This window comes from Fusarium solani (assembly GCF_023522795.1).
Source record: "Fusarium solani strain SB1 chromosome Unknown bctg00000000, whole genome shotgun sequence".
Taxonomy (NCBI): Eukaryota; Fungi; Ascomycota; class Sordariomycetes; order Hypocreales; family Nectriaceae; genus Fusarium; species Fusarium solani.
In genome coordinates this window covers 4428855-4443825 of record NW_027072157.1, presented here as the reverse complement: position 1 = coordinate 4443825, position 14971 = coordinate 4428855, and the positions used below count along the sequence as shown (strand labels likewise).

Below are 14971 nucleotides of genomic sequence, written 5' to 3'. Positions count from 1 at the left end.
GAGGCGGACGTGCCCTGTCCATCTGGAGGCCTTCGTCGCTCATCCATTCTCATTACGCGGCATGTAAGAGGTCCCTCGGGTTGCCTCTTGGACTTAGACCCCCTGGATAGGCGCCTGCATAAGTGAAGAAGACCACCGAGGGTCCGGGATTCGATGTCAAGGGCAAGCCATTCACAACCTTAATCTTGGACCAAGACACGCGACTCAGATGTTGCAACATCCGGCCTCTGATAGGCGAGTTGATGCAAAGACAAGACACCGTTGAAGAAAGACATTGATCAAGGAGTCATTTGGTCTTACATGGAAAGCCGTCGTCTGGCAACCAGGGGTGGAGAGACCCGAAGATCCCTTCAAGCACCGATCTAGAACATCTTGCGCGGGCCAAGAGTCAGGGGGCAGAGAGCATCTAATAATTCTTCTCGAATACTGTAACGGCGTACCATGGTCTAAAGATTTTCATAAAGAACACTAAAATGTCATAGAAACAATCATAATAAGACTATGCTTTAATGATCTTTTGTGTATTATCGCATCATCTTTGTACTTATCCTTAGAATACCTTGTGAGGAGTTACTGCCTTTGTCCTGGTGTCTTGTCTCGACTTCTTGACCGTCTACTAACTAGACCCGTCACTCGGATTAGGTCCCAATCTTTCGCATGTCGTGGGGCACGCAAATAGGGGCACAGGAGGATGAATCTGGCTGGAGCGTCGTCAAAACACGGGTCAACTCAGCTGGTAGGATCAGCACCATGACCTTGCGACGGATGGGACGGGTGCAAGATTCAGATCGATAAGCGTCTCCAGAAACAGTTCGTTGCAGATGCAGCCTGCGAGAATCTTCATTGCGATATGAGGTCGATCATGATCAACGGTCTCTGACTGCCTATGAAAGTTGTGTGTTCAAAACACTGTGAGGGTCCTTCAAGCGCCGGCGTTGTGATCTGCCTCCTCTCCCTCTATATCATTATTACAGCTGGAACATCAACGGAACGGCCGGCAATGATGACCCATGGGGGCTCTACTTCATGGAAAGTCCATGCCGGAACTGCACATGGCCGAGGTTGTTCACGGAGCTATGCCTGGGCTCAGTCTTCATGTTCACGCGAAGAGGCCAGAAGACCAATTTCACCGGTCTCATCGGAGATATCTGTCTGTGATCTCCACCACCTCGGCTCATAATGTGAGTTGAAGCAGGCCATCCCTTGGTTCTCCGATCAGAATCTACGTGTGAATCCATGACGGGCTGCGCCCCTGTTGCCCCAGCGTTCCCAATTTTGCGAGAGAATGCTCGCTCGTCTGCCCAAAGGCTGCTGGCCGGGAGGTCCGGCGTGGTATCTCTTAATCACTCATAATAGTACTGTTTGGCATAAAACAGCCAACAAAGCGGTAACATGCGCATCAACAACTCGAAAAAACAGGGCCAATAGCGTGTTCTCAGAACCAAGCCAAGGTCCATGTGGCCGGAAGGTTGGGCCATCTCTCCTGCCAGGAGGCAAGGACATCCGGAACTCGCTCGTCGAAAGTAGCCCTGCTCGCAGCGGAGCCGTTGTCAAATGCGGCGGCGCCGATAGAGTCTCGCTCTTCTCGGGCCACAGCGTTGAGAGAATTGGCAAGATCTAGAATACCCTGCCCACCAACGGCAGCTTCTTCGTGGTTATCCTTGATCTCGACGTTGATAACGTGGACAGGTCGGTTGAGGGGAGACCCCCGGTTAAGAAGGTCATCAATAACGGCATCCCAGCACCGCTCCTCACAGGTAATGACAACATCAACCAAGCCACCTTCGGTGCCCTCGCTACCACGATCCTTAGAGTGGTTCAGACGAGGAACGCCTACTTGCCAGTCTTGCCAGCGTTCAGGTCCCCACTTGACGCCTCGATTTCGGTTAAGCATGTTCAAGATTCCGTTGTTTTTATACAGCCGGGGATCCTTGGATTCAAGTTCTTTAAACATGCTGTCGTAGGATGTCTTGTTGAAGTGATAGACGTTGGGCTGTGTGATAGTAGGACCCGGCAGGCGGACAAGAGAGCCAGTACCAAACGATATGACAGGGTACTCCGCCTGGGAAAGTCTGAGATGTGCCTCCATGGATCTGTTTGCGTGACCAGTAAGCATCACAGCAGTCCGGGCTGGGAGAACAAGGCATCTAACCTGTTATTGTTACTCGCACATACAGTGCAGAATGTGAGCTTGTATCCGTCAGGCTGCCCACCCGAGCCATTCTGGCCCTGAGCGGCGGATCCTCCGTTCGCAACGTCCATCTTTCCGGTTCTCTAGCCTGGCGAATAAATGAGGTCGTGATGAGGCGCAGGGGCGCGTGGCATCCTTTGGGGGTAGCAGACACGGCAAAACTATGAGCATCAAAGTCAGTCACAGGCCGCGAGAGTTGAGCAGGCTAGAGTAAGATAGATGCGCGATCATAAATCAGATAAAAAAGCGTATAAGGTGTCTTTTCAGCAATGGAAATTCAGACAGCTCCAATAATTGAGTTCATCATAGAAAGCAGACGGGTTAGTTGAAAGTGTACTTACGAATTCTCGGCCTTAGACAGTTGTTTTGATCATGTCATTTCGCCTCGTTGCCCACGCGGTGCGCAATGCAATTTGTGCGTGTCTTTGTTGTTTGAGGAATGTTGAGGAGAAGGTTGTGAGGTTGGTGAAAAACCTAGGCGAGGCTGGAAGTGACGTCCCACACTGTCGGCTAAAGTGCGGCTAGGATGTCTGCTTAGTCATCTGAATGATGTAAGCTGAGACCTCGGAGCCGATGTAATTGAGGTTCATCGGGGTGAGTAGAGAACGCCAAGAATAGTTGCAACGTTCAACCCTTGTGTTATGCATAATAAAAACAATAATAATGTCGACGACGGAGAATTCAACAACCCTCTGCCAAGATTTTGGGCATCCAAAATAGATGAAAGGCCTTGCCACAGATACCTGAAATAGTAGCCATCCGCAAGTCCCGTCGGCTTCGATATCCGATCCAAACAACAGCCAGAAGTCATCACCTGACCCTTGCAAGATTACGTCGGAATAAATTGATGCCAGACAAGATGAAGTTGGACTCGCTCATTCATGGATGGTCAGACGGACACTCGTCCATCGCTGTGCACATGAGAACCGACCTGCTTCTCCCCCACCGACGAACTCGGCTCGGCACACGCTATTGGCTGTTAGGCGCCCGCATAACCTGAAACAGACGACGCATTGGGCAAGGCCAATCAGGGAGTGGGTGTAAATGAGCTAAAGTGCAGAGTTGCCAGAAATAGAAACACTTTGAGAACAAGCCGTCTTGCATCACCGGTTGCATGGAGGCTTGAAAAAGGAGACGTTGGACAATGAAAAGGAGCTGGCGTTGCGGTGAGCTCGCCATAGATGTCATGTTGATGAGCACTCTTTCTCGACCCAAGCTGAGGCCGTAGCTGAGGCGCCATGTAAGTTAAGTGTGTACCCAACCATCCTTCAACTGACCTCACTCTCCAAAACACCCTCCTCTACTAAGCTGAGAGTAATATCGCATCCTCTCTCTCTCACCTGTAACAACCCTGCAAATCCAATTACGCTACACCGACTTGGCTTGAGATGCAGAAATTGTCTCGTGCTCACGGCAGGATTGTGGGCATGCAGCCGGAAGCCATCGACGCCTCGGCCGCCGGGACGATATTCGGGACCGGCATCTATCCTACTCTGATCTGTGCGGCTCCCGAGGGCAGTTGAAGAAGAAGCAAGTTGAAGAGCGAGCAACAGGAACAAGAACGTGTGACACGGAATCAGAGAATGGTTGATGGTTGATCGATGGTCACCACCTTGTTTGCTTAGGCTCGCCTCACTACCTACATACGTAACCAACCTAATCCATCCATGACGGCCCCTGCCACACAACCTTCGGGGCTTCGAGTTTCATCATCCTGCGCGCCATGATGATGGTAATTTCCAGGCAAGCCGGAGACGTACGTCGAGACGATTCCATTGCGACGGCAACCAGACGGTGGCCGCCCGGAGATTGCTCCCATCGCGACCTTGGAACGGTTACGGCCCTGCCAGCCCTGGTCGCCCTCCTAGTCAAATTTGCCAGGCAAAGAGATGAGCAGGGCCGCCATCCCAGATTGAGGTTCCAGCAGGTCGGGTGGGTATCCAGGGCGATCCCCGTCCGGCATGGCGTACCATGGCCCTCTAGACGTTGTCGTACGTGTTGGTGTGTGTATACATGTGTGTGTGCGTGTGTGTATGTGCGCAGAGACGACGTGCTTCCGACGAGAACACGAGGGAGGTCAAGGATCCGTCCATGGGAGACGAGACATTGGGGGCATCTGTTGGTTCTGCGCATGCATGAGAGAGAAAAAAATATGAGCGACTGCGTCTGGGTCGTTTCTGGGTGCTTCAATGGTAGAGATGGATATGGTTGCGGCTCCAAGCTGGATAGACAGGATGTACGACAAGGTACCTCGCGACCCCTCATCTCGACCAGAGTCCTCCATCCAACTATCGATGAAACCGGCCATTTCTTCCCGCATGGAAGCACCCAACGTCCGTCTACTGGCCGTATTTACCTCAGATCTCCCTCGCCCCCAGATCAGGCCGTTTCTAGCATCATGTTCAGATCAATCCCATGCGTGCTAGCGCCAAAGAAGCAACGGGCGACAGCTGACAGACAGAGGAGCTCAGTCGTTGGGTGCCATTGGGCTTCTTGGACCCGACTTACAGGCGCTGACTCGCTGGGTCTCCAACGCGCAGCCAGTAGGATCAGTGCGCGAGGCGCTTGCTTCAGTGGTGTGGTGCGCTATAGCGCCCAGCGCCCCCTCCACTGGCAACCTCCGCTCCACTCCCGCCATGCCTCGCCTTACAACGGTCGGTACGGCGGGGGGTGACGAGACGGGAGGGAGGTACCTTGGTGTACCAACGACCAGACCAACCTTGCCATGTCCCCTCGTCGTGGGTTGTCGACGGACGGACGACCCTCTCTTCTTCGGCCCTCTCTTCCATCCATCCTCTCTCTCACTCTCCCATCACAACTTGGGATCCAATCCTACCCCAGGCCAGGCCCGTTGATACTCGCCCAAAGCGCAAGCGCGAGCGCAGGCCCAGGACAGACAGACAGGCATAGGCAATCGCTTGAGCCCTTGTCCCGAGCGTCGCCGGGCTCCCCCATACATCCATTGTTTTCTGTTTCTGCTTCTGTTTCTCTACGCTCCTTTGCAATCCCTCTCCCCACTTGCAACTCGCGGTGCTCCGTAGGTTGCCTTACAAGTTCACCTGCTCTATTTATCGCCTGACGACTGGTCGTCTCGCATTTGCATTAGGGCTTGGCTTATCCCGCCCGAACTGGAGCCCGCCCAACGTTGTGTCCCCCCTCCCCGAGGGACAAGAGCCTTAGCGCTGCGGCTGACTTGACGTCCATCCGCCTGCTTGGACAGCTCTGCCCGGACGACGCCCTGCGCTGACAACTTCAACCCGCAATATCAAGCATCGCCCTCCTCGGCGCAAGCGTCGCATCTCGTACGAGCCTCGCCCGTCTCGATCTCGCCGCGGGAATCCGAGCCTCTACCCGTCATCTTGCTGCCGCCCCGCGCGCGTGCCGCAACAGACGGTCCCCATCCTTCGGCGGTTGCGCGGCCGTGTGCGCCAGATCGCACGACTGTCGCTTGACTTGTCTTGTGAGGCATGTCGATGACAGTGGTAATGTCGGCGACTTCTTCTCCAGCGACTTCTCCTCCAGCAGCTGCGTCCTCTCCTCCGAACCCCAACCACCCCGCGCTGCCGCCTCTGATCACCTCCCCACCATCGCGCCGAAGCATCACATCGCGCCCAATGTCGCACGCCTCCAGGAGCCGACTCTCCCAATACTCGACGGGCTCCTTGCCCACGAGGTCCCGTCCGACCTCTCATCTAATTCCCATGTACCCGTCGACTCTCCCATATACTCAGGTGCGGGACTTTGCATACCCAGTCACGCACCCGTTGCACTATGGCCCGCCACCAGAGCCCTCGGGTCCGCCCTCGGGCATGACAACCCCGGCAAGCGAGCATCGCAGACTATCAGACCCTCCGGCCTCTTGGGAACAAAAGATGCCCTGGGATTCATGGGGCACCGATGCATACAACCGTGGCCATGAGCTTGCTCCCATTCAATTCGGAGATGGTCCCCCGTGGAGCGAGGATGAAGACCTACAAAGCCCCGTCGTCGCTACACGACACCGCAAACACAAGTCGACCTCGGCAGCTGCGGCATTAAGGGGAAGGACTCGCGAGGTTGATCTGCACCCGTCCAACTTTGATCATGAGCGGGGTTATTACGTGGGAACCGGTGGGGATGGCAGCGAGAGATATTATGTGAACAACGGCGGCGAGGCCAACGGCCCTGGTGGAGAGTATGTCACTTATCCGCCGGACCAGGCACGACACAGCCGGGCATATCATATTGCCCAGCAGCCCCGTCCTGCCGACGGCGGTGAGTATTATCAGCCCGGGTCAGATGCTTCCAGCCCCCCATCGTCTCCAGGATACAATGAAGAGGATCAGTCTCGCTATTCACGAGATTATCAGTTTACCATTACATCGCCGGACGAGGAGTTCCACGGCAAGGCCGTCGCCTTGTTCGACTTCGAGCGGGAGAACGAAAACGAGCTGCCCCTGGTAGAGGGCCAAATCATCTGGGTCTCGTACCGGCACGGGCAGGGCTGGCTGGTGGCCGAGGATCCGAAGACGCAGGAGAGTGGCCTGGTGCCCGAGGAATACGTCCGACTCCTTCGAGACATTGAGGGTGGAATGAACAGCCTGACGGGCCAGCTTGTGGAGGGAAACGGCTCCCCAAACGATGTGGGCACGCCTACTCAAGCGGAGCATAGCGGTCAATATGGCCACACTCCATCTTCCAGCAATGCGACTAACGGGTACCATCAGCCTATCGTGTCGATGTTCTCGACCTCGAGCAGAGACCTTGACCCGTATCCGACCCAGCAGCTGGGACTACACTCAGGACAAGCACCTCCTCAGGTCATCCACTACCACGGGCAGCGAGGAGGGAGCCAGGCAAACACCCCGACAATGGCTCAGACCCAAGACGTGGGGATGCTGAGGAGGGAGAGTCACGACTCTGGGAGGCAGAGAGACTCTACCTCCACGCCGGTACAAGCTAAACCGCCGATGGAGCTGCCGGAGCCAGGGGGCGTTGAGGAAGCCGCAGAGAAGGACAACGAGAGGTGATGTGGTGATTCGATATAACGACTTGCATGCGATGCTTGAAGACGCTCACGACTCGATGTATACTTGTAAGGGAGCGGGCGGAAATACCAATAATAGCACAACGAATTCGACGACATGGACGAAGGGCGGTGTTTCTGATATCCTGGCTATCCAAGCTGGGTCCAAATCTGGCTGTCCACGCCGATGAGCGAACCGGGCCATTTTCGAAAAAGTACAAAGGGCGGGGGAGGACATATATCTGCGAATACTGGCGCATTTGTGGGGGTTATATAAACGGGCGGCAGGTGACGCCGATTTTGAGGGCCGAGTTACGCAGCAATGCCCATGTTAGAGGAGGGTTCAAGGAGAGGCCGCATGGAGAGCTGAAAGTTGAAGAGGATGGCAGTTTGATGTTGATGAAAGCAAGGTGCGTGAGGAGGCTGCTCGCCTATCGGGGAGGATGAGCTATAGTCGTTGAATGTAATACCATGCGAATGGGAGCGATGCTTGGCTTGGCTTGGACTTGGCTGATAATGCTGGATGAATACAGTGTCGTTCAAGTCTGGAAGCACAGAGTGTAGCGAGCCAAAACGTTGAGTCGTAATAAATCCTGATCTAAGAACCTCCAAGATTATGACCTAAGGAAGACGGTAAGTAGTGAAGAGAACAAGCTAAGAAAGTGGTCTGAGAAGATAATAGTCTAAGGAGAACAGCGAGATCAGCTACCAACTCACTCATCTTGATATGGCTAATCTCATACGTACCTAAGTGACTGAAGTCGTTGAGCCACACCCGTTGAACCTCGTGGCTTGTTTGACGTACGTCAATTCGAGCTGCATCTAAGCCACAACGTTCGACCTGGGGATCAAGCTTCTCGGTATCCCAGTCAGATCAACTGCCGGCTTACCAATCCACAGCCAAGATGATGCTATGCATTGAAAGAACCAACTTGGAACAGCGTCAACGAAAACAGTCTACTGACAAATATATCCGGCTTTCCGACCGGCTCGGGGACCTTGTTGACGTTCTCGGGACATCACGTGACTCATAACGTCATCTCCATGACCATTTCGGAGTTCCGATTGCAGAATAAACTGAGCTTCCCACTCGCCGGCGCCTCGACACCCTCTTCCCCCTAAGCTCTCCCGTTCTCCCGCCCTTCAAATCTTGTTTATTTCTGGCCAATTACCCCAATTGACCTCGTCCGAGCACCAGGAACTCTATCGAAATGTTTGCCAGAACTTTCCGCGCGGCCCAGCCTCTCAAGAGGGTATGTCTTTCTCGCTTCTTGCACCCCTCCATTGGCGATGGCATCATGGCTAACTCGCTCCTCAGTCCGTCCGCCGCTATGCCACCGAGGCCGGCGGCGCGGGCGGCTCCAACGCCATCCTGTTCGCCGGCGGTGCTGCTGTCCTCGGCGGTGCCGCGTACTGGTACTTCAGCGGAGCCTCGTCGCCCGCTGCCGCCGCCGCGGATGTGAAGCAGGCGGTCGGTGCTGAGCCCAAGAAGGCCTTCACTGGCGGTGATCAGGGTTTCCTCTCTCAAGCTCGCCGAGGTCGAGATCGTCAACCACAACACCAAGCGCCTGCGCTTCGAGCTTCCCGAGCCCGACCAGGTCTCTGGTCTTCCTGTTGCTAGCGCCCTGCTCACCAAGTACAAGGGCCCCGAGGACGAGAAGGCCACTCTCCGACCTTATACTCCCACCAGCGATGAGAGTATGTGTATAACACCCTCTATGTTAAGCTGCGACTAACAATGGGACAGGCGAGAAGGGTTTCCTTGACCTCGTTGTCAAGAAGTACCCCAACGGCCCCATGAGCACCCACATCCACAACCTGGTTCCCGGCCAGCGCCTCGACATCAAGGGCCCTCTGCCCAAGTACCAGTGGGAGGAGAACAAGCACACCCACATCGCCCTCATCGCCGGCGGTACCGGTATCACCCCCATGTACCAGCTCGCCCGCGCCATCTTCAACAACCCCAACGACAAGACCAAGGTCACCCTTGTCTTCGGCAACGTTACTGAGGAGGACATCCTTCTCAAGAAGCAGTTCGACGAGCTCGAGAACACCTACCCCCAGCGCTTCCGCGCTTTCTACGTCCTCGACAACCCCCCCAAGGAGTGGGTCGGCAACAAGGGCTACATTTCCAAGGAGCTCCTCAAGACTGTCCTCCCCGAGCCCAAGGAGGAGAACATCAAGCTGTTTGTCTGCGGCCCTCCCGGCCTGATGAAGGCTATTTCGGGCAACAAGGTTAGCCCCAAGGACCAGGGCGAGCTGACCGGCTCCCTCAAGGAGCTCGGCTACTCGCAGGAGCAGGTGTACAAGTTCTAAGCTGGGTTGCGAATGAATTTGTCCATGTTTGAAGAAGATATACAAGACTCGTGTAAGATTTGCTCATAGAAGCGATATAGACGAGACGGATGTGCCGTCTAGAATTGATACCAGCTCAATTAACTTGCATGTTATCCTTGATAATCAAGAGTTTACTTACATTTTTATGCGATTGAACGCTTAAAGGGAGCGGATATTTAACACATTGTCGTTATTGATGACGTCCCGTTGGCCTCAACATCAAGGAACACAATAACCGTTAACACATCAACTTGAGTATTTGGTCTGCCACGCGGCGGGGGCTACCCTTGGCAAATGCTCTTTATTTTACTATATGTAAAGGTAATCATAAAGTCATAAAATAATCCACTTTAAAATCAAGGCTCTTCTTATTCATCCAATCCTCATATTAAGCTTTAGATCATGTTCTTATTCATCTCATCCTTCAGGAGAGAACGTCAGTTCCCTCTTTCTTACAACTCCTTCGGTAAAGAAAGGCCGATTTGCTCTCCCTTAACCCTCCGTGCCCTTCGAATTACACCTACGTAAGGTATTTGCGAGGATCTAATGTCATTCGCGAGACCTGTAGGGGCGACTCTGTACGGTCAAGTCACCCTACCATACGACCGTTGTGTAGGGCAATTTGGACAGCGGGGAACACCACAATTTGGACAAGGGTCGAGCCAGATTCTCGTGCCACCGTGGCCGCAATAGCACTTGGGGGTGGTGGTCAGCTTGTTTATATAAAGGGCTGAGGATGCCCATGAGCATAGAGTGTATTTGAGCTACTTACACAACACCAAGTCCACACTATTCTTTTTCGTGGCGAAGATGTACGGAAAAGGGAGTGATAGAGTGTTTTCTTAACTGAAGTGTTTGCCGCAATCGTCGGTGTCAAAATGATAGATTTTGTCACACTCGTATTGTGGCAAAAGAACCGCACACGCTGGAAGTCGGCTGGGTTAGCAGCAGTGCTTGACACGGCCGTCGTTCCTAGATTGGCAGATTCGCCATGTTTTGTTGAGGTGGTTTGGTTCGAGTCCGTTCGTCGCATGCCGAACCACATGCCACAGTCGGAGTTGGGACTGCATAACCTAGATTAGCTCTCAGCGCAATTTGAGAAAACCGGCGATTGCCTACCACTGGACTGTGACGCCTTCTGGTGCATCTTGTTCTGTCTTGCAGCGTGGGCAAGTACCAGAAAGAGGTTCAGTTGTTTCAAATATCATGCTCATGTTAATCTTCATGCCTCTTCGTAGGCAAAGATGCAAAGGACGCTCGGAGTCCAGATCCCTTCCCGAGGCGCTCTCTTCAAGGGCATATGCTCGCCTTATCACCATATCGTGACCATTCTGGCCTTTGAAATGACAAGATAGCAATGCATACAATGCCTATAGATGTTCAGCGTCAACATGGGGTGTGGGTAGATCCAGTGTATCGGTTACTTACTTCCCAATCTAAAAAATCTAGCCAGTTAGGCGGAATTGGAACGTGGCGACCGAGTGCGTCTTCGATAATGGCAGGGAGCCCATTCGTAAGATCCATTGGACGAAGATGCGTCGAATTGAAGACCATGTCGACATTGATGGCATCCTGGGAGACCTGAATAAGCAGGTCTTTGACTTGAAGGATGGCCCTGAGGGCGTCCCCAGCCACGGCCAAAACACTATGGCTGTTGTTGTCTTGTTGCACAAGCATCTGGCTTGTTTCGTCCGGCTTCCGTACCTGCTCGCCGCTTCCATTACGCTGTTGTATGAGACGAAGCATTTCCTCTTGGCTAGCATATGTCTTTGACAGAAGTGTTCGTACTTCAGTGACTCGGTCAAGCAGGGCAGCGTTGTCGACTCGAGCGGATTTCCTAGAGAGCCCCGAATTAGCACTTACCTGACTTTCTATGATACCCTGAGTGAGGCTCACCTTGCTGCAAGGCTAGCCAATAGTTGGAGCCTCTGGACGCTTTCCTGCAATTTCTCTCGTAGACATCGTATCCGCTCTTTTTCCCTTGTTGACCACTCGAGCTTTTTATAGGCATCTATTAACTTCTTGCCAGACCCTTCCGGGTGAAGGCTGTTCTGGTATCTCGATTGGAAATGATCCAGGGCATCCTGTATCAAGGAGGCCGTCTGGTTGACGACGGATTTTGATGCCTGGTCGAGGTCTGAGAGGTAGGGGCTTAACTCGTGCTTTTCATACGTTGCGACGACCTATGGTAGAACAGGTGTGAGAAGATATTCGAATATCCTGGAAATGTGACTTTCACCTGCGTCAAGATGCGCACAGAGAAATCGAGGTCATCGCGAAGTTCCTGGTACTCTTTGACGCTCTCTCCAACAGCCCCGCATCCTACGCCAACGGCTCGACCAAGTTGAATAGCGAGTTGGCAGAGCTGTATGATGTCGCCTAGGCTCCCGAACGTGAGCGCGACTTCCATGACGAAAAATTCACGGGGGAGCGGTTCGAGATCGATTTGAAAGGGCAAAGTGTGCCGGGGGTGTAGGTCGTGTAAAGCTAAATATCATGTTTACTCTGATGGTCAACGATTAGAGAGAGCCTTACGCTGAGCCAACAAGGCATCACATGCAGTCAAAGCCACAACAGCCCTGCTCTTCTCGCATATGGCCTTTCCCCATAAATCATATTGTATAGCTGTGGCTGTGGCATTGCATTTGGCTGGCAAATGAGCTTTGGCGTGAGGCCATCCACTACAGGTCGGGCCCATGTAAGGCAGCTTCAGCCAGAGCCCGTTGTGCCCCTCGGCTCCTCTAACTCTTAGGGGAACATGCGAAAATCCTTTGCAGAATAAGACAAAGGTTGTCATGATGAAGCCCGTTGCCTTTGATGATAATTCTTTACGAGTAGAGTTGATCCTGACACTAATACGTATAAGTTCCTCCTATCCTTATGAATATGCGCCCAACAACCCAGTTGATATATCCAATATCTACTACTCCCTTCAACCGGCTATCACAGTCGCTTATTAATCACCCCTTGGATAAAATTCCTACTCACGTCGATCGAACGTCTAAGCAAGCCCGGCAGCGTCTTCCAACCCTTGGTCGCCAACCACCAGCCCACAAAGCCCGTTGCAGCAAGACCCGTCAGACTGACGAACCACATATCCCAGTTCCTCGCCTTCCAGATAGGCATGCGTACGTCGGCAGTCTGCAGATGCATCGGCCGGAGCTCAACCCCGTCACGGAATCGTAGTTCCTGGTCCGTCATGACCTCCTCAACGAGGTCGGCTGCAAGCTCCTTCCGACGAGAGTTGATGACGGCAATGCGCTGCATGCGACGCACGTTGCGGGCAAAGGTGTCGTCGGCGTCGAGGATGACCTTTGTGATGAAGTCGCCGATGGAGGAGGGGGTGAGATATGACTTGTCGAGGGAGAGGCCGACTCCGGCTGTGACAAGACGAGAGCTGTTGCAGAGTTGGTCGAAGAAGTATCCGACCACCAGGACTCGCTTCCCGTGAAAGAGGGCTTCATTAGCACTTGAACCGCCACCGTGTGTAAGGAAAAGGGCTGTGTTAGGATGCTCTAGAACAGCTCTCTGGGGAGCAAAGACAGGTAGTCGGAAGTGAGGGTGGGCGTCTTTGAGCATTTCTGCCACGTTGAGGACGGAGCCGTCGGCGAGGGGGTAGGACTTTGAAGTATCGAACTTGGCCCGGCCCTTGCGAGGGATGGCCCAGATGACGCCGTTGATAGAGCCAGCATCAAGAGCCTGAATGAGGCCCAGGGTCACCTTTTCGAGCTCTTCAGCCGGGAGGGCGACGTGAGTTCCAAGAGAGACGTAGACGGTCTTGTCGTGCCTTTCGAGAAACTGAGCCAAGTCTTGATCCAGAGGCGGGTACTCGTCGCCCAGGATGGGGCCGACTGAGGCCATCAACGGTGGTAGCTCCTTGGGTGTTTCGAGGCCCCAGAACGAATTGACCAGGACGAGATAGTCTGGCTTGGTCAGAATGGGTTGGCTATAGTGAACGCCGGCATCAGCGCGCATCTTGCGCGTCCAGCGCAGGAAGCCTATAACGGTCGGAATGGCAGCGACGACGACGAATTCGTTTCGGAATCTTGACATCAGGGTTGCGTGTTCTGAAGTCATGGCTCCGTCGGCTTGATAGCCCGGCTGGCCTGGCTGATAGCTCACGGGAGCCATGATAAAGGGCATCTGAGGCCAAACGCTGGCTATCTGGACGTTGAACTGCTTCAGCATGTCCCTGGCGACATTATCGGCGAACCAGTCGGCAATGATAAAGTCAGGCTTTGTTGAGGCGTCCAGGCACAGCGCTCGCACGCATTTGTAGGCGTCAGTCCAGAAGCGATCGAAGAGATACTTGGATTTGCACATGGGAGCGAAGCCGTCCTTGTGCGTCCAGAGGCGCATGCGCTCGTAGTGGGCGTCCATCTCATCCTCTGGCGCTGCGGGGCCTGTTGTGTGGATGGTCTTGATGAAGGGGTAGTCATCTGCCCAGGACTCTTGGCCGGCGCATGTTGCGAATTGGATCTCGTGGCCGCGGGAGGCAAGAACGGCGCCAATCTCGAGGACGGGAGCTTCACAAGTCTATTAGTCGGAGCTTGAGAAATGAGGGTTGGACATTGAGCTACCAGCATGGGTGAAACCGCCCGTTGTGACGAGGAGGAGGATCCTCCTTCGCCAGTCATTACCTTCAGCCATTGTGTACAAGTTCACTTGATCAAACAGACCTACGGCGCATCAATTGAGAGCTCAATAGCAGGGTCAGGCATTGACTTATAATCTTATCAGGTGGATCTATGGTGTTGGTTCTAGTGCATCGGGGTTTGAGCTTGTAGGGCTGAATCCCGTGCGGTGGTGTGATTTCCCCCGGAAGGATTCGAGTCCGATGCACGAAGAAAACCCGGAAAGGTTTGATATTTGACAGTTGATATTCATCTTCTTGAGACTTCATGTGTCTCTTGGAGGTTCTGGAAGTCAGAAAAAGGCTTCTAGAAGCTTATTTGATCTTCAACACAGAATATCAGCAAGTCAGCTTAAGAGAGTGTCGCAGATCGTTGCTTCTTATGGTTAGAATGATCATCACAGCTAAGAGCTCAGCTCCCACCATGCCCACTTCCCGCCCATCGGAGTTGACAGCATCTGAGACTGAAATCCGTGCTATCGTCATGATGGACTGTGTCATGATGACCATTGTGTAACCGAGTATTGCGATTTCATCCATACGAATGTCACATAAATAAATCTCATGTCTCAGATAAAAGCCCGCCTGTTTTTTGCCATGTTTCTCAAAGTATTGGGGTCGGAAGACGTGGACTCACCCTGAACTACGGAATTGGGTCTCCGACGTGGATTTCTTATTTCCCATGGCTTGGTGTGTACGATAGCTTCCTTTGGCCATGATAGACCAACTGGCCGGCTTCAATCATGTCACTTTTTATAGGAATGCCTTATCTAGCTACTATTTAATTGCTTTTGGAGCTGGTTTG

General features: G+C 53.4%; 5 protein-coding genes across 5 annotated transcripts; 2 read left to right on the top strand and 3 right to left on the bottom strand.

Annotated features, from left to right (window-relative positions):
* Positions 1 to 1435: 1435 nt before the first annotated feature.
* On the bottom strand, positions 1436 to 2262 carry MRS44_001406 (uncharacterized protein; the record flags this gene model as incomplete). The annotated part of the gene is made up of 2 exons (XM_046267371.2): positions 1436 to 2093; positions 2153 to 2262. 2 exons carry the CDS (start codon positions 2260 to 2262, stop codon positions 1436 to 1438), a joined length of 768 nt encoding a protein of 255 aa, XP_046138327.1.
* Positions 2263 to 5456: 3194 nt separating this feature from the next.
* On the bottom strand, positions 5457 to 5792 carry MRS44_001405 (uncharacterized protein; the record flags this gene model as incomplete). Its single annotated transcript, XM_065623686.1, has 1 exon — positions 5457 to 5792. One exon carries the CDS (start codon positions 5790 to 5792, stop codon positions 5457 to 5459), a length of 336 nt encoding a protein of 111 aa, XP_065480120.1.
* A 100-nt stretch (positions 5793 to 5892) lies between these two features.
* On the top strand, positions 5893 to 7200 carry MRS44_001404 (uncharacterized protein; the record flags this gene model as incomplete). The annotated part of the gene is made up of 1 exon (XM_046279882.2): positions 5893 to 7200. The coding sequence occupies one exon, from the start codon at positions 5893 to 5895 to the stop codon at positions 7198 to 7200; it is 1308 nt and encodes a 435-aa protein (XP_046138329.2).
* Positions 7201 to 8407: 1207 nt separating this feature from the next.
* Positions 8408 to 9512, top strand: MRS44_001403 (uncharacterized protein; the record flags this gene model as incomplete). Its single annotated transcript, XM_065623685.1, has 4 exons — positions 8408 to 8449; positions 8515 to 8667; positions 8726 to 8894; positions 8944 to 9512. The coding sequence occupies 4 exons, from the start codon at positions 8408 to 8410 to the stop codon at positions 9510 to 9512; spliced, it is 933 nt and encodes a 310-aa protein (XP_065480119.1).
* A 610-nt stretch (positions 9513 to 10122) lies between these two features.
* On the bottom strand, positions 10123 to 14183 carry MRS44_001402 (uncharacterized protein; the record flags this gene model as incomplete). Its single annotated transcript, XM_065623684.1, has 9 exons — positions 10123 to 10228; positions 10451 to 10597; positions 10653 to 10903; positions 10962 to 11370; positions 11430 to 11716; positions 11773 to 12020; positions 12069 to 12385; positions 12625 to 14059; positions 14114 to 14183. 9 exons carry the CDS (start codon positions 14181 to 14183, stop codon positions 10123 to 10125), a joined length of 3270 nt encoding a protein of 1089 aa, XP_065480118.1.
* Positions 14184 to 14971: the final 788 nt, after the last annotated feature.